The 26,564-nt window shown below is 36.3% G+C and overlaps 1 protein-coding gene across 1 annotated transcript in view; it reads left to right on the forward strand.

The window, feature by feature from the left end:
* The window catches only part of EPC2 (enhancer of polycomb homolog 2), a gene marked incomplete at both ends in the record, with an annotated part of 106,153 nt that overhangs the window by 54,848 nt on the left and 24,741 nt on the right, over positions 1-26,564 (forward strand). Inside the window, 2 exons of the mRNA XM_079710644.1 lie at positions 11,524-11,669; positions 23,056-23,262. Coding sequence (XP_079566770.1) covers positions 11,524-11,669; positions 23,056-23,262 — 353 coding nt within the window. The remainder of the gene's footprint in view (positions 1-11,523; positions 11,670-23,055; positions 23,263-26,564) is intronic.

The following is a 26,564-nucleotide window of genomic DNA, read 5'->3' on the forward strand; positions in this document are numbered from 1 at the left end:
TTAACTATGTACACATCATTGTACAACAGATCTCTAGAATTTTTTTTAATTTATTTATTTTATTTATTCATTTTTGGCTGTGTTGGGTCTTTGTTGCTGCGTGCGGGCTTTCTTTGTTGCAGCGAGCGGGGGCTACTCTGTTGTGGTGTGCAGGCTTCTCATTGTGGTGGCTTCTCTTGTTGCGGAGCACTGGCTCTAGGCATGCGGGCTTCAGCAGTTGTGGCATGCAGGCCTAGTACTTGCGGCTCACGGGCTCCAGAGTGCAGGCTCAGTAGTTGTGGCACATGGGCTTAGTTGCTCCATGGCATGTGGGATCTTCCTGGACCAGGGATCGAACCTGTGACCCCTGCATTGGCAGGCAGATTCCTAACCACTGTGCCACCAGAGAAGTTCTAGAATTTTTTATTTTGTATAACTGAAACTAAACAATTCCCTGTTAACACCCTCCCCGCAGTACCTGACAACCACCATTCTTGTATCTGTGAATTTGTCTACTTTAAGTGGAATCCTGTGGTATTTGTCTTTTTGTGACTGGCTTATTTCACTTAGCATAATGTCCTTGAAGTTCATCCATGTTGTAGCATATGACAAGATTTCCTTCTTTTTTAAGGTTGAATGATATTCCATTGTATGTATATACCACATTTAGTTTATACATTCATCTGTTGATGGACATTTTGGTTGCTTCCATATCTTGGCAGTTGTAAATAACATTGCAGTGAACATGGGTGTTCACATATCTCTTTGAGATCCTATTTTCAGTTCTTTTGGATATAGGCACAGAAGTGTGATTGCTGGGTCACATGGTAATTCTACTTTTAATATTTGAGGAAACTTCATATTTTTTCCACAGTGGCAGCACCTATTTTATCATCCTACCAACAATGCACAGGGTTCCAATTTCTCCACTTTCACCCCAAGTGTAATTTTTTGTGTTGTGTTTTATTTTAGAAGTGACCGTCCTAATGAGGGTGAGATGACATCTCATTGTAGCCTTGTGTTTCCCTAATGTTTAATGATGTTGAGCATCTTTTCATATGCTTGTTGGCTATTTGTATATCTTCTTTGGCAAATTGTCTATTCATATCCTTTAAATCGGTTATTTGGTTTTTTGTTCTTGAGTTGTAGGAGTTCTTTATATATTCTTACATAAAGATATATGTTATACCCTTATCAGATATATGTTTTGCAAATATTTTCTCCCACTCCATATTTTCACTCTTTAGATTGTTTCCTTTGCTGTGCAGAAGTTTTTAAGTTTGATGCAGTCCCATTTGTCTATTTTTGCTTTTGTAGCCTATGCTATTGCTGTCATATTCAAGTAATCATAGACAAATCCAGTGTCACAAAGTTTTCTGCCTTTTTTTCTTCTAGGAGCTTCAAGTTGATGTTTGTTTATGATGTAAGATAAGTGTCCATCTTCATATTTTGCATGTGGATTTCCAGTTTTCCCAACACCATTTGTTGAAGAGACTATCCTTTCTCCACTGTTTAGCCTTGACACCCTTTTTGATCATTTGGTCGTATACATAATGGTTTATTTCTTTGCTGTCTGTTCCATTGGTCTGTATGTCTGTCTTTATGGCAGCCACACTGATTTGATTATTGTGTCATTGCAATATGTTTTGAAGTCTAAAATGTGTATTTTAAAATGAGATATATCTACCATAGGGCTGATTTTTGAAAAGAATATTTGGTGAAATCTTCTTTAGTTAAAGAGTCTCTTTTTGTAAAGGAAATTATTCATTGTTCTCTAATTCATGTTTTATACGTTTGGATTTTTTCAGATGTATTAAGATTTCTATTTTAAATCTTTCTGATATCTTCTGTATACTGAGTTTACTTCCTTGTCCATTTAATACTTTGCTAACATTAAAACAAGTCTCTTTATAAGAATACTGCTGTTTAGGGCTTCCCTGGTGGCGCAGTGGTTGAGAGGCCGCCTGCCGATGCAGGGGACACGGGTTCGTGCCCTGGTCCAGGAAGATCCCACATGCCGCGGAGCGGCTAGGCCCGTGAGCCATGGCCGCTGAGCCTGTGCGTCCGGAGCCTGTGCTCCGCAACAGGAGAGGCCACGACAGTGAGAGGCCTGTGTACCACAAAAAAAAAGAATACTGCTGTTTAATTTCTCAAGTTCCTGACCATTTAGTGGGCTAGAGAGATATGTTCTCTTTCTGTGACTTATTTATTATTTTACACTATAGATATTAATAGAATGTGTGTTCTTACTGATATAAAATATATAATTGTAGAATTAGTTTGTACTAATTAAGCCAAGATAATGAGTGAACCCAGATGTCTGAGTGAGGCTTTTTGTCCTCCTACTGTACTTGTTGAAAGATTGGTTGAGAGTGAATGAGAAAGATAAGAGGTTTGAACAGGAGAATCTGAGGATCACAGTACATAGGGATCACAGACCCAGAATATTTTCTTAAAACACAAAATTGTTTTTAGAGTCGCAAAGTGACATGATTTTACTTTATCTTTAAATAGATAATGCATTTAGAATATTCCAAAATAAAAATATACAAAAACAACTTCATCCCTCTCTACCCTCTACTCCAGTCACCCTCCCCTTATAAGTAACCACTTTTATTAGTCTATCTATTCCTTTAGGGTTTTGTTACACAAATTGAAGTACATAGGAAATTATATTCTTATACCCCTTCTTACAGAAAAATTAGCACACTGTATGTACTTTTTAGCATATTTTGTGTGTGTGTGTGTGTAAGAGTATAGTCTAGAAATTATCCTGTATCAGCATGTAGAGTGTGTCCTCACGCCTTTTTACTGCTGCATGAGTAGTCCTTTGTGTTTGGGATGTGCCAGTTTATTATCCAGTTTCCTATGGAAGGAAACTTGGATTGTTTCCAGTCTTTTGTTATTACAAATAGTGCTTCAGTGAATAATTTTGAATATAAAGAATTTCATAAAGGTACGATTATATCTTTTTCTTACAGAAGTTATCAAATTGCCCTCTGTAAGGGTTATACCAGTTTGTATGTCCACTAGCGAAGTATGAGAGAGCTTGTTTCCCCATATCCTGGTCAAAAGATTGCTTTTGAATTTTTTGATTTTTGCCAGTTTGGTAGGTAAGAAATGATACACCTCAGTGTATCAGTAGTAATTTTTTAAAAATAAACTTTTGATTTTGGAAAAATTTTAGATTTACAGGAAAGTTATGAAGGTAATACAGAGTGTTCCTGTATACCTCTCATCCAGTTTCAGTTTCCTCTAATATTATCATCATGCATTACTGTGGCACATGTTTGAATCTAAGAAATCATATTGGTACGTTATTATCATTGCCTGAAACCCAGACTTTACTCTGATTTCTCAGTATAGTTTTAATTTGGATTTCTTATTATGAATGAGGTTGAAGGTCTTTTCATGTGTTTAGAATCCATTAGCATTTTTATGTCCTGAACTGTTACTTGCCCAGCTGTCTATTGAGTTGTTACAAAACACAGGAGGAAGAATCTGAAGGAGGAGAAAAGAGAAGACTAATAAGAAAAAGCATAATTTGAGGGAGAATAAAGGGATCATTATCTTTATACACCTTTTTTTTTTTTAAATCAGTATCACACCCCCTGGGTCCTATCTAATATCATTAGGCTCTTTCCCCTCTCTAACTATGAAAATCTCTACCTGAAAATTCAGAGTATCCACTTACCGATTCTCATGGTCTGCGGTTCCCATAGTTGTAGTCATTGCTACTGATTTTGACCAGTAATACTTTTTTTATATATAAAAAGTGAATTCTTCAAAGTGGGAGAGGAATGTAGTTTGTTGGCTAGTCAGCAGAAAGACTACGAGAATAATCCTGATTATAGTATAAACCTGGACCTCCTTATAGAATAAATTAGTTGGTAGACGGCCTTGGGTCACTATATAGTCTTGTAAAAAGTGGCCTTGAACTCTTCTGCACTTCACTTTCTTTTTCTGTACATTGGGAAGAAAGTGTAAGTAAGGTCTCTACTCAAGTCTTATAACAGTAGGAAATCTTGGAGAATCAAAGTCAAGAATTCTGACTTTATCAGGATTCATATGATCTCTTGGTACAACATTTAGAACAGCTAGATTTGGAGGTTATCAGAACCTTGGAGAGCTCCAAGCAGAGGAGGAGATGGTGCTTGGGTTGTTTCTGAACTTTGAGATATACTAGTTCATCATTAAGTATCTTTGAAATTTATTTGAAGCCTGAGGATCTTAACAATACAAGAATTTTTAAAATTCATTGTATTTCACATTAGGAATAAGTAAAGTTTATAATCTTTTAAGAGTGAAGACTTGGGTTTAGGTTAGAGGTCTTCAAAATGTTGTCCAGCATCACTTGGGAACTTGTTAGAAATACAAATTCACAAGGCACACTCCAGATCTACTGGGTCAGAAACTGGTCATCAAGCTCAGCAATCTGTTTGATTCAATCAGATGATTCTGGGAATGCTTAATTTTGAGAAACACTGTTTTAAAGGCTTTGATGCTACTTATGTCAAGGAGAGACTTATGAGCCTTTGTCAGATCCCTGGACTTCCTTAGAGTTAAGTATATGGGATCTTAGGAAGATGTCTTATTCCAACTGCTTCCTAGTTCATAGGTCTGCCTGGTCAGAGCCCACTTTAGTGTACACTGGGTTCCATTTAACTGAGATTTAGATATGCAATAGCATTGCTGATGCTAGATTTGTAAAACTCTTCAACTCTACTTTAAAAATATATATATATATTTTATATATGTGCATACAGCTTCTGTGGACATATGGTTTTGAATTTTTGTCCTACTATTTGAAGGTACATTGGAATCATACAGCCTCCTACCCAAACTCATTATTGATAATTTATGTCTTTTGTAGTTAAGCATATTCTCTTTTTTCCTGCTACCCTCTCTGTCTGGAATTACCTTTCACCACTTTCTCTATGCTTTATGGTGTTGTTATCTATTTTAATTTAGCAGGGAGCCTGTTACACATGTTGTACATGTTGTATAGTCAGTGTTTGTTGTTACTGGGTTCAAAGGATTAATAAACATAATTTTGGAAAGTTGTATAAGAAAGGAAATGCAGAGCTGGAAGAAGAGGTAGACTAGAGCGTTTTTAAGTGAATGACCCTCTTATAAGTGTTACTGTTAATACTTTAAAAGAAGAACCTTTACAAAACAAGGTGCACTAGTGCCTCTGTCTTATTTTGTTGCTTGCATCAAAGGGATTGGGGGAAAAAAGAAAGAAAGAAAAAAAAAAGAAACAAAAAGGGGTTGGATGTTGGCAAATAGTGTCCAGAAGTAAGCATTTTTGAAATTTGAAGGTGCATGAAAGGAGCTTTGTATAATGTTGCTTCTTTTTATGTTAAAAAAATTATCATTGATGATTCATAAGTAAATGTTGGACATTTGCTAGATGTAAAATAACTTTAAGTGGGAAAGTCCTATTAGAGTTCATTCTCATTTTAATTTTTATTGTTTGTTTTTAACAAATCCTTGAGTGCGTGGTGCACTGGGTTCGCAGTATCTTCTTTTACATGCACTGTAGTCAACTGGCATTTGTTTTATTTGTAAATTAATCTTTTTTATCTTTGGTTATTAAATGTATGTAATTTATTATCTTAATCATTTAAGTCCATGGCTGAACAAAAACAGTCTTTTAATTTATTTCCCGTTGACAGTCAAAGAACTTTTTATTACAGCTATTATGATTAGAAGGGTTTAATTTAGCATCTGTGTGGTGTAGTGGGAGAAGCACTGAGCTCTGAGTCAAGACCCTGAAACCTGTGCTCAACTCACCAAAGTTCATAACCTCAGTTTTCTGATCTGTAAGATAAGATGTTTCCAACTCTAGGTCATGCAACTTTTTATTATTTGTAAACTTTTTTGTTTTGTCTTGCTTTTTAATATGACCCTAGTGTACTAGAAAAAGAAAAAAGGTAACAAGGAGATTTGAAAGAGAAAATTCAAAATGGATTCCAGGAATAAGAAAAAAAATTTTTTTAATGAAAATTATCCAAAGTTTACTTTATGACAGTGAGATTTTTACTGTATTAAATATTGTTGAGTAAACATTTTTTAGTTATGTAATTTTCCTCCACACCTGTTGTTTTTCCACCAACACAAGGAAAGGGAATTACATGATTAATTGAACATTGGGGTTCTGGTCTGCAACTACCCTTAGGAACTATTACTTTTTGTTTTTTTTGGCTGCGGTGGGTCTGTGTTGCTGCATGCAGGCTTTCTCTAGTTGCGGCGAGCGAGGGCTACTCTTCTTTGCGGTGCACGGACTTCTCATTACAGTGGCTTCTCTTGTTGTGGAGCACAGGCTCTGGGCACGTGGGCTCAGTAGTTGCAGCACATGGGCCCTAGAGCACACAGGGTTCAGTAGTTTTGGCGCATGGGCTCAGTAGTTGTGGCTCACGAGATCTAGAGCACAGGCTCAGTAGTTGTGGCACACAGTGTTAGTTGCTCCGTGGCACATGGGATCTTCCCGGACCAGGGATCAAACCCATGTCCCCTGCATTGGCAGGCGGATTCTTAACCACTGCACCACCAGGGAAGTCCCAGAACTATTACTCTTTAAGATTTTTACCCTCTGTTTACTAGAGAAGAGTAACTACTATATAATTTGGGTAAAGGTAATTGGAGTCTAGATCTCCCAGCATATTTTGTTTATTCTAGTTTTCCTCTTGACAGGTTGCACATAGATTTAAAAAATTTTTTTACAATCTTGAGTATTCCCGTTCTTCCTGTTGTTAGAACCTAGCACATTATAGACCCTTAATGATATATGTTGATCTTCAGAGAAAATAAACTCATAAGGAAAGGAATCTGAAAGCATAGTAATAAATATTGTCTCCATTCTCATGGCCTTTAGTGTCTGCAGCCTTTTTTTTTTGATTCCTGTTCAGAAGACAAGCAACTTTAGGTTTAAAAAAATGTTCCCTAATAAAAATGGAGTAATTTTTTTTGTTTTTTTTTTGTGGTACGCGGGCCTCTCACTGTTGTGGCCTTTCCCGCTGCGGAGCACAGGCCCCGGACGTGCAGGCTCAGCGGCCATGGCTCACGGGCCCAGCCGCTCCGTGGCATGTGGGATCTTCCCAGACCGGGGCACGAACCCATGTCCCCTGCATCGGCAGGCGGACTCCCAACCACTGCGCCACCAGGGAAGCCCCAAAATGGAGTAATTTTGATAATAAAAAAACATTTAAAATCAGGAATTGCTGTTCTCTTGTTTATATCACTTTATCTACATGTGAAACTGTTTTAAATGTCAAGAGTATTGTTTATGGTTTGTTCCTGTTTCAAATTGAAGAAAAAAAACGTGTGGATGAGTGAATTTTTAGGTGAAAATTTTTTCTTTAATATGAAAGTAAACTTAATTGTTAGAGGTGTGGAAGAAGAAATATACAAGATACTGACTCAGTGTAAGAAGCAGCTGTCAAACAATACATCTGTCTGCCCCTTCACTGGAAGTATTCAAGGTGGATTGGACAGCCCTTTTTTTTCTCCTTCTTAGTAACTTTATTGTGATTTTAGACAATTACTTTTTATCATAATAACTGTCTGTTGGGGTTTGTTTGGTTTTTGAACTAAGATGGGAGGGAGAAGGGTCTGCCTCTGTGGGCCCTGATCTTCCTTAGATGGAACTCCAGTTTCTCACTCTTGAGCACATAAAGCAATCTGCTTAGCCACTAGACTACATTGGCCAGACCTTGAAGCGAAGCTCTCAGGAAGCTTTGTCTGCTGTGGAGGAGGAACTCCTTCAGAAATTTTCCTTCTTAATCATATTTGTTTTAAATTTTTTGGCTGCTTTTGCTTAAATTTTCTTCTTAGGAGTCAGCTTTGCCCCTTGTGACTCAGGGACAGTGCATAGTGGGACTTGTACCTTTGCTAGGTATTGTATGCTATTGATGAGTACAATTCAGTTTCTCATTAGGGTCTTGGTGCAGACCAGCTTATTATTAGATGCATTGTAGACCACACAGATGACCCTAGTTTGCCCATTGTTTTACAAGATCTGCCTATTACTCTATGGTGTGTGGAAGGAAGAAATGCAAAGCCTTCTGGTCTTCAGATTTGTAAACTGCTCTCCTGTCCCTCTGCAAGTTGAAAGTGAGGATATGTACATAGGTAACCAGTGTATAGAGCTTCTTCAGCAAATCTTCATGTTAATGATGTTTTCTGAATAAACAAGCCCAAATATGGTTGGGTGCATTCCTAATCTTTTAGTCCAGACAGCTTTGTTGAGCTTGTTAGCAGTATACACATGAGGTGTTTCCATCTCCTTCATGGTGAGTTTTCAGATTTCTCGATATATGAGGTGTATGTTCCATGGATGTGATTGTGAATATTGGTAGTGTATTCTCTGGTCACTCTCTTTTTGATGGCAGGATGGCCTTTTTTCTCTTTATTTCCTAGAGCCACGTTGCCTGGGACCTGGTAGGAAAGGAAGAACATGAGGGATATTGCCAGGCTTGTTTTAAAAGGGTTTACTCATTTGGAATGGAAATTGAATCGTTCTCATCAGTAGCACACAGTATCCATCAGGGGTGCAATTCCCTTCCAAAGAACTAGAATTCAGAAATATGTACCCAAGTTAACCTCTTTACTGCCAGTATCCAAAAGGAGCATGATATATAGCCATACCGCTCCTCTAAATCAGAGGACAGAAAAGATATAAACTGGGATATCGTCATGTAATTCAAAGGATATACTATAATACTTTGTTAAGACGAACAAACAGTATTCTAAGCCCCACCTGAGCCAGGTGCTTGACAGATGTGGAGCTGAGTGGTACTGGGAGGACTGCTTTCCACACTTCCATCTCTGGACACAGCCCACGCCTTACAACACCTTGGCAGGTATCTGACAATTCCCAGGCTCAGCTGCAAGCAGCTGCATTGCTGGACCGGTTCTGGAGTTGAATAGTTTTGGAACTAACCAGATGTAGGAGAGACTTGGGATGCACTGCGGGAGAAATAAAATAAGTAATGATTTTTAAACACACACACACACACACAAAATGTTCTAAGCCCAGTGACCACCAGGTATGTGTGTTTAAAATCTTGAGAGACGGAAAGTTCTTTAAAATCTTGAGAGACGGAAAGTTCTTTTCCTATACAGGAGTGTTTACAAGTATAAGTCAATACTGTCATACTCCAAATGAGGAACTACAGACAGGGATTCATCTCTTCATCTACTATACCTAGCTTTCTACCTAACGTATTAAGTAAGCACTTAATAAATTGAATTAGTACTAAACCAGGATTTTGTATGTTTTACAAACATCTTTTGATTTACTCTGTAAACTGTTTCTGTGATACATGTAGGAGGTAGGTATTATTTCTAGACAGTACTAAGTATATCCATATTTTTGGTAGCATAAGCAAGAAATGGTAGTAGGAAATTATAAAATCCTTCTTGCGCTTTCTAGAGATGGATGGTGGTGATGATTGCACAGCATTGTGAGTGTACCTAATATCACTAAGCTGTACACTTAAAAATGGTTAAGATAATAAATTTTGTTACTTGTATTTTACCACATTAAAAAAATAAAACACTTTCTCTTGACACCCCCATCCAAAAAAAAGCCCTTTGAATGCAAATTGAATGTGAGTAGTAACATAGATGCTTATATAATTATTTAGTTGATTGCCTGTGAAATATTTTTATATACATTTCTCTCATTTATTTATCAATTGGTAGATTTATAAACAATATCTCATTCATTACAAAAAAGAGCTATGACATGGGGAATCTATCATTTAGGATTTTATAAGAAAAATAATATCAGGACAGGTGATCTAGATAAAATTATTACTTTTGTCCTTCGTAATACAGATTTGCTGTACAGACTACTCTGCACAAGTGTTTATGATACATTGGTATAGCTCAACAACAATCAATAAAAGGGGGGAATGAGGTCAATACTGCATGGAAGTTGTCCTGGTTCTTCTCTGATTTTTCTTTGCCAAAGGGGGCTGGAATAGCAACAGAAGGATTACAATCTTCAGTAGAGAGGAGCAAAGGCTTTTCCTGGACTGCTTGACATGGAAAGAGTCCTTTCAACTCTATATTAAAAAAATTAAAAATGAGTGCCTGCACCTAAGATTCCTTTCCCAGAAAGGTATACCCCCTAGCCTTGCACAGCTCTCATATAACGGCAGGTTGCATTTCCTGCTGGAGCCCCAGCGCGCCAAGTTCCCTTACCGTCTGTGTTCTGTCAGTATCCACAAGCCAGCAATTCCATTCTGTTATTTTTGTGCATTTTTAGTATCGCTTGAGGTAGTAGCCAGCTATTCTGAGTGGCTTACGTGGCCATCTACTGTAATGTTTATGGTTTGCTTGGACTCTGATAACAGAAAGTTACATAGATTTTACATAAGCCTGTTATTTTGGTGTACAATTTTGCATATAGAGGATTTTTTTTTTGAGGAACTCATATCATGTTATAGCAGGAATGTCTATACTTTTTATAGTACTAATGTAAATCAAATTATAGTGGTCCATTCTAAATATTAGTGAGTACCTCATGCTGATTTTTGTCAGTTCATAAAAAGAATCAGTTGACTTCAGGGGCCCAGAAATAAATTTCTGGGCAGATTCAGAATTCAACTTCTCAGAGCTAGGCAATCCTTAAAGAAGATTTCATTTTAAATAGCAGATTTCTTGCTGTTAGCTCACATCCCTAAGAATATTCCAAGCAGTATCTCTTGATAACGTGACATATTGGTTGTTCTCTTTGTTAATGGATGATAAAGCCTGAGAGATAGCCAAGAGAAGAAACTGTACCCCAAAAAAGTGAAATTTTGAAAATTATACTTTCCTATCAATTTTTGCTTATCTTTCGTACTCATCCTCCTCCACCTTCCTCTATTTCCCCTTCCTCCCACCCTCTGCCTCTGGTAACCACAAGTCTGATCTCTTTCTATTAGTTTGGGTTGTTTTTTAGGTTCCACATAGAAGTGAGATCATACATTATTTGTCTCTCTCTGACTTACTTCATTTAGCATAACGCCCTCAGGTCCATCTATAATGTTGCCAATGTTAATTTTATTTATTTATTTATTTTTAAAGAAAACTAGTCTGTCAGGCCAGCACCTCTTTTTTGTTTGTTTGTTTAAATCTGTTTTATCTCCAGTGATTTGAAATGCCATTCCCATCATATATTTTATACTTGAGTTTATTTCCGGACTGTTCATTTTGTTCCATACCTTCTCTTTATGCTCCCAACTACCATGTGAATAAATATCTTTTTTTATAATTGCTACTTTATATTTTAATATATGTATTTGTGACCCTTTATTTTTAAAATAAAAAATTCTAGTTGCTGTTTTTACTGTTCTGTGAAACTTTAAATCATATGTGAATTAAAATTTATTTTTTCTTCAACTGAGTCTCTAAAACCAATTTTTTGATGTCTGCTTGTGAACTCCTCTTTGGTCAATGCCTTATACTTTGGGAGTATTCTGTGGTTGAATATAAACACTATATAACTCCATGATTTCTCCTGAGTTTGAAGAATTTCTTTTTCTTTTCTAGCCTTTAATCTAGACAACGAACAACCAGATTATGATATGGATTCAGAAGATGAGACCTTATTAAATAGACTTAACAGAAAGATGGAAATTAAGCCTTTGCAATTTGAAATTATGATTGACAGACTTGAAAAAGCCAGTTCTAATCAGGTACTGTACCTTGTAAAAATGTCTCTTGTATTAACAGTTAATCTAATTAGCAGCTTTATTTTGTATTTTCTTTAGACCTGAGTATATTACATTTTACTGTCTCTTGAATTTCTTTTCCTGAGATCCTAGAATTTCTATTTACAATATTCCTTGACAGTTCAATATTCCTTAAGGAATACTTAAGCCTACTTTCTTTGAATAGGAGCATGAAGGGTACAGTTCCGACTTTTTTCTTATTTGGATATAAAACTAATACTAGTTACATTCTTATAATATCTTCTTGATCCTTTTCATGGAGCTGTCTTTCTGGTGCTTCAGTAACTGACTTTGCTTGGCTGGGTGTCTTAGGTAGACACCTCATACCAATTCAGTTGCTCAGATTTATATTAAGGTACTCTTATCATTTAAAATGTATTTTAGTTTTACTTATTTATATATTATTTAAAATTTTAAGTGAAGGAAAAATTATTCATAAAGTAATAAAGAATTTTCTTTAATGGGACATTCTATATATGGTATAGAGAATTTAAAATGGTATGTTCCTTCTGGAAAGCAATTAGGCAGCATATGTCAGGATCCTTAAAATGTTTATACCTTTTGATTTCGTGGTCCTACCTCTAGGAATCATTCCCAAGAAAAATAATTAGTGAAGGTGTCAAAGATTTCTGAACAGGGTTGTTAAGAATAACTTATGAGTTCTCTGTAGGATGGAATATCATACAACCATTAAAAATTGTTATTTTGAAGAGTATCTAGTGGCACAGGAAGTTGATCATTATATAATGTGAGATTTCAAAAACAGGACACGGAATTATTGAAGGTTTGTTTAAAGCATTTCTATATGTGCATAGAAGAACAAGAATGTACAACAAAATGCCAGCAATGGTTATATTTAGGTGCTGGAATTATGGGTGATTTTATGTTCTTTATTCTATTTTTCTATATTTTCCAAATTTACTATAATGAGCATGTGTTGATATTACAATTAGATTTTAAAACTTTTTAAAAATAATTGTTGGGGGCTTCCCTGGTGGCGCAGTGGTTGCGAGTCCGCCTGCCGATGCAGGGGACGCGGGTTCGTGCCCCGGTCTGGGAAGATCCCACATGCCGCGCAGCGGCTGGGCCCGTGAGCCATGGCCGCTGAGCCTGCGCGTCCGGAGCCTGTGCTCCGCAACGGGAGAGGCCACAACAGTGAGAAGCCCGCGTACCGCAAAAAAAAAAAAAAAAAAAAAATAATTGTTGGTATACCTGTGTGGTATATTAGTATGCTAATTTTTATTTATGTAGTAAGAAGTTACCACTATAAATAAATAAGTTTTTTACACTAGACTGTTAAAAGTTTTCACTTGTTTACCTATACAAATTCATTATTTCCCCTCCAACTTCCAAGTAAGTCCTTTAAATCCCTGAGGCATTACCAACTCTTCAGAACATTTCCCAAACTTTTCCATTGTAAAGTGACTTTCTTGCATATTTAGCCTTTCTACCAGCCTCCCCTGACCCCATTTTTTTAAATTAAAATAAATTTTCTATTGAAGTATGGTTGATTTACAATGTTGTGTTAATTTCTGCTGTACAGCAAAGTGATTCAGTTATACACCGAGCTGAGCTACTTGTGCCATACAACAGGTTCCCACCAGCTATCTGTTTTACACATGGTAGTGTATTTATGTCAAACCTAATCTCCCAATTCATCCCAACCTCCCCTTCCTGCACTGTGTCCACTCGTCCATTCTCTACGTTTGCGTTTCTATTCCTGCCCTGCAAATAGGTTCATCTCTACCATTTTTCTAGATTCCACATATATGCGTTAATAGACGATACTTGTTTTTCTCTTTCTGACTTACTTCACTCTGTATGACAGATTCTAGGTTTATCCACATCTCTACAAATGACCCAATTTCATTTCTTTTTATGGCTGAGTAATATTCCATTATATATATGTACCACATCTTCTTTATCCATTCATCTGTTGATGGACATTTAGGTTGTTTCCATGTTCTGGTTATTGTAAATACAGCTGCAATGAACATTGGGGTACATGTGTCTCTTTGAATTACGGTTTTCTCATGGTATGCCCAGGAGTGGGATTCCTGGGTCCATGTGGTAGTTCTATTTTTAGTTTTTTAAGGAACCTCCATACTGTTTTTCACAGTAGCTGTATCAATTTACATTCCCGCCAACAGTGCAAGAGGGTTTCCTTTTCTCTGCACCCACTCCAGCATTTATTGTTTGTAAATTTTTTGATTATGGCCATTCTGACCGGTGTGAGGTGATAACCTCATTGTAGTTTTGATTTGCATTTCTCTAATAATTAGTGATCTTAAGCATCTTTTCATGTGCCTCTTGGCCATGTGTATGTCTTCTTCTTTTCTATGTATAGTGTCATGTCATCTGCAAATGTCTATTTAGGTCTTCTGCCCATTTTTTGATTCAGTGGTTTGTTTTTTTGATATTGAGCTGCATGAGCTGTTTGTATGTTTTGGAGATTAATCCGTTGTCTGTTGCTTCATTTGCAAATATTTTCTCCCATTCCGTGATTGTCTTTTCATCTTATTTATGGCTTCCTTTGCTGTGCAAAAGCTTTTAAGTTTAATTAGGTCCCATTTGCTTATTTTTGTTTTTATTTTCATTACTCTAGGAGGTGGTCATAAAAGATCTTGCTGTGATTTATGTGAAAGAGTGTTTTTCCTGTGTTTTCCTCTAAGAGTTTATAGTGTCTGGTCTTACATTTAGGGCTTTAATCCATTTGGAGTTTATTTTTGTGTATGGTGTTAGGTAGTGTTCTAACTTCATTCTTTTTCATGTAGTTGTCCAGTTTTCCCAGCACCATTTATTGAAGAGGCTGTCTTTTCTCCGTTGTATATTCTTGCCTCCTTTGTCATAGATTAGGTGACCATAGATGTGTGGGTTTATCTCTTGGCTTTCTATCCTGTTCCATTGATCTATATTTCTGTTTTTGTGCCAGTACCATACTGTCTTGATTACTGTAGCTTTGTAGTATAGTCTGAAGTCAGGGAGCCTGATTCCTCCAGCTCTGTTTTTCTTTCTCAAGATTGCTTTGGCTATTCGGGGTCTTTTGTGTTTCCATACAAATTGTAAAATTTTTTGTTCTAGTTCTGTGAAAAATATCATTGGTAATTTGATAGGGATTGCGTTTAACCTGTAGATTGCTTTGGGTAGGATAGTCATTTTTACAATATTGATTCTTCCAATCCAGGAGCATGTTATATTTCTCCACCTGTTTGCATTGTCTTTGATTTCTTTCATCGGTGTCTTATAGTTTTCTGCATACAGGTCTTTCGTCTCCCTAGGTAGGTTTATTCCTAGGTATTTTATTCTTTTTACTGCAGTGGTAAATGGGATTGTTTCCTTAATTCCTCTTTCTGGTCTTTCATTGTTAGTGTATAGGAATGACAGAGATTTCCGTGCCTTAATTTTGTATCCTGCCTGCAACCTTCCCAAATTCATTGATTAGTTCTAGTAGTTTTCTGGTGGCATCTTTAGGATTTTCTATGTATAGTATCATATCATCAGCAAACAGTGACAGTTTTACTTCTTCTTTTATAATTTGTATTCCTTTTGTTTCTTTTTCTTCTCTGATTGCCATGGCTAGGGCTTCCTAAACTATGTTGAATAATAGTAGCGAGAGTAGACACCTTGTCTTGTTCCTGAGCTTAAAGAAAATGCTTTCAGTTTTTCAACATTGAGAATGATGTTTGCTATTGGTTTGTTGTATATGGCCTTTATTATGTTGAGGTGGTTTCCCTCTATACCCACTTTCTGGAGAGTTTTTATCATAAGTGGGTGTTGAATTTTGTCAAAAGCTTCTTCTGCATCTATTGAGATGATCCTATGGTTTTTATTCTTTAATTTGTTAATATGGTGTATTGCATTGTTTGATTTGCATATATTGAAGAATCCTTGCATCTCTGGGATAAATCCCACTTTATCATGGTGTATGCTCTTTTTAATGTGCTGTTGGATTCTGTTTGCTACTATTTTGTTGAGGGTTTTTGCGTCTGTGTTCATCAGTGATAGATATATTGGTCTGTAATTTTCTTTTTTGTGATGTCTTTGTCTGGTTTTGGTATCAGGGTGATGGTGGCCTTGTAGAACAGGTTTGGGAGTGTTCCTTCCTCTGCAGTTTTTTGGAAGAGTTTGAGAAGGATAGGTGTTAACTCTTCTCTAACTGTTTGATAAAATTCACCTGTGAAGCCATCTTGTCCTGGATTTTCGTTTGCTGGAAGATTTTTAATTACAGTTTCAACTTCCTTACTTGAGATTGGTCTGTTCATATTTTCTTTTCTTCCTGGTTTAGTCTTGGAAGGTTATACCTTTCTAAGAATTTGTCCATTTCTTCCAGGTTGTCCATTTTATTGGCATAGAGTTGCTTGTAGTAGTCTCTTAGCATGCTTTGTATTTCTGTGGTGTCTGTTGTAATTTCTCCTTTTTCATTTCTAATTTTATTGATTTGAGTTCCTCTCCCTTTTTTTCTTGATGAGTCTGGCTAAAGGTTTATCAATTTTGTTTATCTTCTCAAAATCAAATTTTAGTTTTATTGATCTTTACTATTGTTTTCTTCATTTCTATTTCATTTATTTCTGCTCTGATCTTTATGATTTCTTTCCTTCTACTAACTTTGGTTTTCTTTGTTCTTCTTTTTCTAGTTGCTTTAGGTGTAAGGTTAGATTGTTTATTTGATACTTCCTTGTTTCTTGAGTTGAGATTGAATTGCTATAAACTTCCCTCTTAGAACTGCTTTTGTTGCATCCCATAGGTTTTGGGCCATCGTGTTTTCATTGTCATTTGTTTCTAGAAATGTTTTCATTTCTTTGATTTCTTCAGTGATCTCTTGGTTATTTAGCAGTGCACTGTTTAGCATCCATGTGTTTATGTTTTTTTACAGTTTTTTTCCTGCAATTGATTTCTAATCTCATAACGTTGTGGTTGGAAAAGTTGCTTGATATGATTTCAATTTTCTTAAATTTACTGAGGCTTGATATTTGACCCAAGATGTGATCTATCCTGGAGAATGTTCCATGCGCACTTGAGAAGAAAGTGTAATCTGCTGTTTTTGGATGGAGTGTCCTATAAATATCATTTAAATCTATCTGGTCTATTATGTCATTTAAAGCTTGTGTTTCCTTATTAATTTTCTGTTTGGATGATCTGTCCATTGGTGTAAGTGAGGTGTTAACGTCCCCCACTATTATTGTGTTACTGTCAATTTCCTCTTTTATAGCTGTTAGCAGTTGCCTTATGTATTGAGGTGCTCTTATGTTGGGTGCATATATATTTATAATTGTTATATCTTCTTCTTGGATTGATCCATTGATCATTATGTAGTGTCCTTCCTTGTCTCTTGTAACATTCTTTATTTTAAAGTCTATTTTATCTGAAATGAGTATTGCTACTCACCTTTCTTTTGATTTCCATTTGCAAGGAATATCTTTTTCCATCCCCTCACTTTCAGTCTGTATGTGTCCCTAAGTCTGAAGTGGGTCTCTTCTAGACAGCATGTATGCAGGTCTTGTTTTTGTATCCATTCACCCAGTCTTTGTCTTTTGGTTGCAGCATTTAATCCATTTACATTCAAGGTGATTATCGATATGTATGTTCCTATTACCATTTTCTTAATTGATTTGGGTTTGCTTTTGTGTGTCTTTTTCTTCTCTTGTGTTTCCCACCTAGAGAAATTCCTTTAGCATTTGCTGTAAAGCTGGTTTGGGGTGCTGAATTCTCTTAGCTTTTGCTTGTTTTTAAAGCTTTTAATTTCTCCATCAAATCTAAATGAGATCCTTGCTGGGTAGAGTAATCTTGGTTGTAGGTTTTTCCCTTTCATCACTTTAAATATATCCTGCCACTCCTTTGTGGCCTGCAGAGTTTCTGCTGAAAAATCAGTTGGTAACCTTAGGGGGATTCCTTTGTATGTTATTTGTTGTTTTCCCTTGCCACTTTTAATATTTTTTCTTTGAATTTAATTTTTGTTAGTTTGATTAATATGTGTCTCACTGTGTTCTGCTAGGGTTTATCCTGTATGGGACACTCTGTGCTTCCTGGACATGGGTGGCTCTTTCTTTTCTCATGTTAGGGCAGTTTTCGACTATAATCTCTTCAGATATTTTCTCAGACCCTTTCTCTTTCTCTTCTTCTTCTGAGACCCCTATAATTCGAATGTTGGTGCATTTAATGTTGTCCCAGAGGTCTCTGAAGCTGTCCTCAATTCTCTTTTCATTCTTTTTTCTTTATTCTGCTCCTCCTCAGTTATTTCTACCATTCTATCTTCCAGCTCACTTATTCGCTCTTCTGTCTCAGTTATTCTACTATTGATTCCTTCTAGTGTGTTTTTCATTTCAGTTCTTGTGTTGTTCATCCCCTTTTGTTTGTTGTTTATAGTTCTTCTAGGTCTTTGTTAAAGATTTCTTGTATTTTCTCAATCCATGCCTCCACTCTATTTCTGAGATTTTGGATCATCTTTGCTATCATTACTCTGAATTCTTTTTCAGGTAGGTTTCCTATTTCCTCTTCATTTATTTGGTCTTGTAGGTTTTTACCTTGCTCCTTCATCCGTAACATATTTTTTTTGTCATCTCATTTTTTTGGATGGGACCCGTCCCCCGTTTTGATGGAAAGTAATATCTAGTGTACTGTCCAAAAAAGTACATTAAAACTGAACTTTGTAAAATTCAACTTAATTTGTTTTTTGAGGGATTGTCTTTTTTTATTGGAAATTTGTTTAATTATCAAATTGATCCTCATTATAATTAGTGCTCACAGTTTTCCTAGGATTTTGATCACTGGCATCAGATATAATTTCAGTTTTTCTTCTTTATGTATAAATTTTCCTAGCAAACCTAGGCTTGATCAGACTTTTGGCATTTCTTCTGTTTTCTATGATTGCTCTGAAATTCTCATGGTGGTTGAAATTATATCATCAGAAGCTTTCTGCTGTGTGTTTTGTAATTTGCTTTTTTTCATTCAGTTAGTAATATTTATTTAGCACTCAGGTGAGCAAGACAAGTGACAGAAGTTCTGCCCTTGTGGAGCTTATCATCTAAGTGGGTACAAGATAAACAAAAAGCATGTAAACAGTAAATTAACTATGCACTATAATCAGCACCATCCTATTTTAGTTCTCTTTGCTCAGTGGCAAGCTTCCAGACTCTAAAACAACTGGCTAGGTTCTCAGAGCTTGATAGCATCTGCTTTCTGCAGAAGAGATTAAGGTGAAGCCTTTGTTATAGGAACAAGGAAATTGTCTTATTAATAGAACCAAGTATTAAAGATAGCAAAAGCCTCCCGTCATTCCAAGTGTCTGATCTGGGGGATTCATGGAGTTCTTTATTTTCTCTTTTTGGGGGCTAGGATAATACCAGATCACAGGGCAAGGAATCAAGTGTGTGGTTAAACCAATATTTATTAAGTTGGTAGAGAAAGACGTAAAAGATGGACTGGGGGCTTCCCTGGTGGCGCAGTGGTTGAGAGTCTGCCTGCCGATGCAGGGGACACGGGTTCGTGTCCCGGCCCGGGAAGATCCCACATGCCGCAGAGCGGCTGGGCCCGTGAGCCATGGCCTCTGAGCCTGCGCGTCCGGAGCCTGTGCTCCACAACGGGAGAGGCCACAGCAATGAGAGGCCCGCGTACTGCAAAAAAAAAAAAAAAAGAAGAAGATGGACTTGGGCAGAAGCTTCTGCTGGCATTATTCTGTGGAGACTATTGCAATGCAGTCATTATTGAAAACTCTTGTTGCCAAAGTCTGTGATTATTTTCAGTTCCCATCCTTTGTCTTATTTGAGTTCTTATTTCTTCAAATTGTCCTCACCTTTGTTCTTTTGAATACAATTCCCTTTTGGTTTTCTTATGATTTTTTTATGACCATTCCTTCTAATTTTCTTTTACTGACTCCGTTTCATTCAACTCTTGCAAACATCCGGGTTTCTTGAAATTCTGTTCTTGGTATTCTTGTCCTGATTATTTTGGGGGATAATATCACCTCATCAAGCATTTTTGTGGTTATAGTAATACCTATGCCTTTAGCCTTGACCACTTTCTTAAGCCCCAGGATTTTCTTTTTTCTCTTTTTGTGCTGACTGTTGGCATCGCCATCTAGATGGTCCACAGACCTCTCAAGTTTAACCTTTTCAAAACTTAACTTACTCTCTTAACTCCAGATGATCCTATACTGTATTCATTCCCTCTCCAGTGACTCCCAAAACTCAGGATCTTGTGGGTTTTTAAAATCCTTTTCCTTTAGTCCCTAAATTTTCAATAAACTACTAACTACCCTACATCTCTCCTTTTTTATTAAGTCACAGTTAAATTTTCAAAAGATAAACCATATTGTTTACCTTTTAGTCCATTTTAGTTTACTGATATTGCACTGTTTAAGGTCACTGATGGCCTCCTAATTATCATCAGGAGCCTCTTTTTAGTCTGCGTCCTACTTAATATCCCTGTAGTATTGGATTTGTTGACCTCCATCTTTCCTGATTCTTCTTGTTTCTTCATCTCCTCTTCCTTTGCTCCTCTACCTCTTGTTCTGTTCCTTTGGTATGTATCCTCAGAATTTATTCTTGTACCGTAAGCTGCCAACACAGGCACTCTCAGATGGAGTTTTTTGTGACTGTGTCCTCTATCTTACTGCACTAATACTCAGTTGCAAAGTTCTTACATTGTTCTCTTATTGTTTAATTTGTATTTGTCTAACCTTAATTCCCATACTGTAAGTTTGTTTAAATACTGGATTTGTCTTAAAGTTTTTTTTGTTATCTTCCCCACAACCTATAGCACAAATGATGGCCTGATAGTAGTTATTAACTACTTACTGCTTAATTGGCTATTTTATATGTAAAAGCATTAATTTTTACATGTAATTTATTCATTTGTGTATTAAATTTGTGCATTTATTGAAATTGCTAGACCATGAGTTTTATATATAAGCAAACTAAATGATCTTTGTCCTCATGGAGCTTGTTGCAGTCTAGAAGAAGAAGAATTTTTATCTCCCATCCCTAAGCCCCCAAAATAAGTAAATCAAGTAAGTCAGAGCTGTCTTGGAAATAATAACTTTATCACAGACCCCTTTGCCACTTGAATACGGGTTTCTACTGTTTTCTAGTAGATGAAATGCTAAATGGCAGAACTTTTTCCTTAGGTATAAAAGTAGTAGGATTCTGATTTTTGTGGATTTTTAATCATGTCACATAATTTGTGACTACTTTATCTGTAAATAGTTCTTGTCCACTCAAATTGATGCTCTCACCATGATAGTAGAGAGGCACTGATACTAGTTGCCCTAGAATAGCTAAAGATAAGTTTTACAGAATGACTAAAACCAAAATTATCCAATAAAATAAAAATTGGCCATATGACAATATAAAAACAGCAGTTGTTGACTTACAGCTAACATAGGAAAGTAATGTCAGGATGTTTAAACTGTGTATTGAATTCTTATTACCTCAGATATAAAGAGGGTACTTAAGCACCAGGCAGAAGGACATTTCTGAAAGCAGGGGCAAGAAGCACCAGAGAAGAAAATCTGAGGCCGTGTTTTAATCTCCTGACACCTCCTGCAGGAAGATAGGAAGCAGTGTTATTTTGATAATGTTGTTATATAAGAAACTCACCACTGCTCTGCTGGTTGAAGGAAAGAGATTATCTTCCACCCCACTCAAAGGTTAGATTAAGTTCTTGATTTAATTAGTGAAGGTTATAAAATTTTATCAGAAGCAGAATGACCAAACAGCTGAAGCACGTATAGCATATCACAGCATTGTTTCCCTTTGGTCCCCAGAGCACATGAGAGCTACCAGTTATGCTATGCTCTAAGCATTTGGTGGAATTTTGTTAGATCCAGAAAGCTCTATTTTTATTCTGCCACCGTCCTTGTAGACTTTGGAGGTTTACATCACCATTCCAGAGAACTTCAGCTAACAGTGGGAGAGTGTCCATTTAAAGTTGATGTTTGGAAATATTGGTTCTTTTGGTTTGATCTCGTTTCAGGCTCCGGCTCTCCACTTTAAAGGTCAAGTAACTCGGCGTCTCAGATGCAGTTAAGCTGACTCCACTGAGACTTTGAATAAACCAAAGAATGGCCACTTATAACTTTATTGTCATGTGGACTAGAATACTTGAGTTGATACTGTCTGTATTCTCTTCCTGTGGTCAAACCATCTTGGCAGCCAAATTATAATAAGAAACCAACTAATTAGCTTTAGTAAGCACCATCATAGGACTGGAAGTCCAAATGATTATTACATTTATTCTATGAAGTTATACCAATATGAGAAGTCAGATCATAGCAAAAATTTATTTGCTAAGTCATGCTTTCTTCAAATGAATTCATACAACCTGCAAATTGATTAGTATGTTGATCTTAAAATTTCAGTGATAAAAATTTTCCCCTCATTTCCAAGTTTTTAGGAGATATCTCAATTTGTTTTGAAAATGAATCTTCATCTCTAGAATGATAAAAGTAAAAAGATTGGGATAGCATCACTTCAGTAAGGGTTCACAGCCCTAAAACTCCATAATCTTTTTCTAAGCTTCACTATAAATGGATATGTGTAACCCCTAATCCATCTTACTAAAGCTGATTAGCCTCTCTGATCTTCACAAGGAGCAAGGAAACAGATGTGACCAAGCAAATTTCTACAAACTTTACTTTGAGATAATGTCAGCATATATTGGCTGCACTGATAAAGGAGAAATAGATCCCTGAGATGCCACTGTCCCAGACATGACAATGTCATTAACAAAATGAGTGTTTAGAACAAGGATTCTCTAGTATTTAATCAGCTTTGTTAGAGGAATTGTTTATATATGTAATTGATACAAGAAATTCAAGATTGCATAGTGTTGAGACTTCTGGAAACATGCTAAGTTTGTTCTTTTCAATTTCAAAGGAGGCATGTGTATATTTAGTTGCAATACGTTGGAAAATATTCATAGTTTATTTTGGAGGGAGGTAAAAACCACCTATAAATTCTAGTTTCCGTTGAAAAACAAAAACACTGAAAGAAGCTAGTAGACTGTTGAAAACTAGTAGATCCTCCAATGTGTGGAATCCCAGAATATCAGAATTTTGAAGGACCCTGGATGTCTTCCAGTTCAAGACTTTCCTGAGTCATAAATCTGTTGTAGTCTTATCATTAATCCAGGCTTCTTAAATATTTTAAGTGGTGGAACTCACTACCTCTTAGGGTAAATTTCTAATTTTGGTAAATCTTAATAAAGTCTTTGTTAGATTGAATTGAATTGTGTTTTCTGCCATCATGATATCTGATCGTAATTGTTAGACTGATCACATTTTTTCCTGTAGGTATAGTTTAATTTTAATTTTTTTAAGCATTGTAGTTGATGACATTTTTTATTTTTTATTTAGCTTGTAACACTTCAAGAAGCAAAACTGCTGCTAAACGAAGACGATTACCTTATTAAAGCTGTATATGACTACTGGGTGAGAAAACGTAAAAACTGCAGGGGACCATCCCTCATTCCTCAGATAAAACAGGAGAAAAGAGATGGCTCTACCAACAATGACCCTTATGTTGCCTTTCGGAGGAGAACAGAGAAAATGCAAACTCGAAAGGTAATATGCTCTAGTAGGTCTGTGTCTTACTAGAGCATGGACTTGAGGATATGGGGAGGGGGAAGGGTAAGCTGTGACAAAGTGAGAGAGTGGCATGGACATATATACACTACCAAACGTAAAATAGATAGTTAGTGGGAAGTAGCCACATAGCACAGGGAGATCAGCTAGGTGGTTTGTGACCACCTAGAGGGGTGGGATAGGGAGAGTGGGAGGGAGGGAGACGCAAGAAGGAAGAGATATGGGAACATATGTATATGTATAACTGATTCACTTTGTTATAAAGCAGAAACTAACATACCATTGTAAAGCAATTATACTCCAATAAAGATGTTTTTAAAAAAAAAGGTAATATGCAAATTAGATTTAACTGAATGTACCTTGATAGTATTTAAGACCAATATTTTTTTTTTGCTGATAGCTTGAGTAATTTTCAGTAATTTGAATATAAAGAGAAGCTAAGGACATTGTTGAACTTTATATTAGAAAGCCTGCTTTTCAGTAGCTTCTATCCCCCAGTTGTTTGCAGTGTTTATTTAATACCTATAGGCTTTATAAATCTATTGGTTATACCATTTTAGGCTTGCAGTTGAAGTGATGTGAGAAAATTCGTGTTAGGAGGAAAACTCTGAAGTTTTGAATTCTTCAGTAAACTGTACATTCTATACATATCCTCTCTTTGGGAAGCTTAAGAGTTCCTTTGAAACCATATTCTAAATCATGCATGTGAAAATGGACTTTACTCCCTCTAACTACTGTGGGGTCATGGGAAGTTGGGAAAGGTTCATTTTCAAGCCTGTTCTGCTAACAGTCGCAAGTAACACAATGGAACCTTTTTCTTCTTTTCTGAGTTTTCGGTTGTGTCAGATTTCGAATTGACAAACTTGTCCTAATCTGGCTTTCAGAAGCAAGATGAGCCAGAATTTTAAGAGAAATGGGGTCTCAGGCTGTGAAATGATACGGTATAGAAGAAAGCATTATTTCAGACTGGTAGTCACTGCCTTCCATTTCTCATAATTAAGGGTAAACATCAGACACGGTAACACATTCTCTAACATTGCAGAATATTAGGAACATATAAATGTAAAAACCATGAGGAATTATAATTGGAGGCAAAGCATTTTCTGTGGATTCCTGTTTCTCCTAACATTGAATGCTTGTCCTTGTCAGCTGTTAATATAACAGCTGTGAAGCATAACAGCTGCCAGGGATAGTACATTTTAGGGGAAACTTCCCTACTGGTTAACAACCAGAGTTTTTGTAACTCTTTCTTGGATTTCCCAAATGTATATGACATTCCCTAACCCAGACTGAATTTTCAATTTGGTGTTTTGGTTCTTAGCTAAGGAAATATTAGATATTTCTTGAAGATTTAGTGCCTTGTTTAGAAAAGACTATAATGAGATAAGTTTGTAAATACAGTAAAGCTTGATAAATATGGACATGAGGAAGGAGAGGTTTATCTGAATTATTGAAAAAATCTGAACTTCCAGTTACTTTTTAAAAGAAATGTAATTGATTCAGATGTATTGCAAAACATAGACTTAGAGCAATGTCTTTTGAAGGAAAAGTACTGTTGGGCTTCTTTTAGTGAATGGGTATGAAGTACTTAAAATTATCAGTATTTATTGACATATAAACAATATTCCTAATGTTTAAATATGTTTTATTCTTAAATAGGTTAAAGCACTATTTTCTAACCAGTGTGTTTTGAGAATTGCTAGAAATAGGTTCCTGTGTTTAGGCATTTCTCCACTGTGTAATAACTAGGCCAGCATTTTCCTGACACTCTGATTCCTACCCTTTCTCTTACCTGTTATTTTCATCTTCCTCTCCAAGGTGGTATATTTTCTTTCCCAATGGTCTTTTTATTCCTCTCTGTTTTCAGTTATGGGACCAAAGACTATTCCCCTTCATGTACACTCTTGCTGCTTAGAAATGTCTATGAGTTTTAAAATGAGAAAGTTAGGAAAGCAATTAAGAGTGGACACCCTAGGTGTTCAGGAGGTGGTCAGGCACTGGGATATGCAAAAATGAATACCAGCTCACAGAGGTCCTCTGCTTCCTGTTCTATTCCCACATACGTAAAAACATTTATATAGCTGATGCAAAGGCTGGAGTAAAGGACTTCTGAAATATTTGCTTGGAAGTCTATAATTTAATTTTAATCATTAAACTGATGTTTAGTTTGGGAGTGCTTAAGTGCTTTAGGACATTCTCAAATGACATGGTGTTAAGGTACCAGCATGTCTGAGTGCACTGACTGGGAAGTCTTGAATCAGCATATACATTTATATGTTTAACCCCATAGGTAAAACTGTTAGCGTTTGTGCCTTCTCTCCTCCCTCTGTGTGGCAAGATAGTTAGGAGAGGAAACTTCCAGGATAGGGGTTCTCAGTCTGGCTGCACATAACAATCACTTGTGAATTAGCCTTGGTTTAAAAAGATCTATAGTTAACTCTAAATTACAGCAGTTTGAAAACCACTTCCCTATATATTTGGCAGTTGGTCAGAACTATAATATGTAACTGGAACAAGGAGACAGGAATTTGCTCCAAGCAGAGACAGTTGTGAAGAAGGGTAAAGGGAATTGAGTAGATTTGAATATAAGGAGTAGGGCCATCTTAAAAGCACAGAAAAGATGTCAGGATGAACTTACAGTTTTTAATATTGATATAGCTAGAAATAGATATAGATCTATGCATGGGTATGTACATCAATATATTACAGGCTTATTTCCTAGCTCTGTTTGCTGAGCGGGTATAGATGCAATTACAGTAGCATGTAAATCTTGATTTTAAATACCATTTTCCATTAAAGGGAACCAGAGCTCCTTAGAAAAATGGTTGATTTTAGGTCTGGTGCTAGGAAAGCATAAAGATAAGCTTGGAACATTCTGCTTTGCCAGAATATAAGAATGTGATTGAAGAATGTTGGAGCCATGTCAGAAGGCCTCAGGAGCCAGCTTAAAGGGTGACCCTGCTGATCAGATCTGGGGAAGTTTGTATGTCAAAATAAGGAGAGTAATGGATGATAACCCATAAAGTAACCTATGAGTCTATACTGATATAAATGGATGGATGGATAGATGGATAAGTAGATGATTGATTGATTGATAGATTGATAGATAGATGAAAGAGAACACTTTTCCTTACCATAGATTTCCAACTTATAAATGTCAGTGGAATGATGGAGTTCAAAAATCACCATTTGGCAACCACCATAGTAGCAGTTGTTTCTGGCAAAAGTTAGAATTAATGGAAGCTAAACTGATGGGAGAAATTTGATGAGAAACAAGATGC

The sequence above is a fragment of the Hyperoodon ampullatus genome (genome assembly GCF_949752795.1).
Source record: "Hyperoodon ampullatus genome assembly, chromosome: 8".
Classification (NCBI taxonomy): Eukaryota; Metazoa; Chordata; class Mammalia; order Artiodactyla; family Ziphiidae; genus Hyperoodon; species Hyperoodon ampullatus.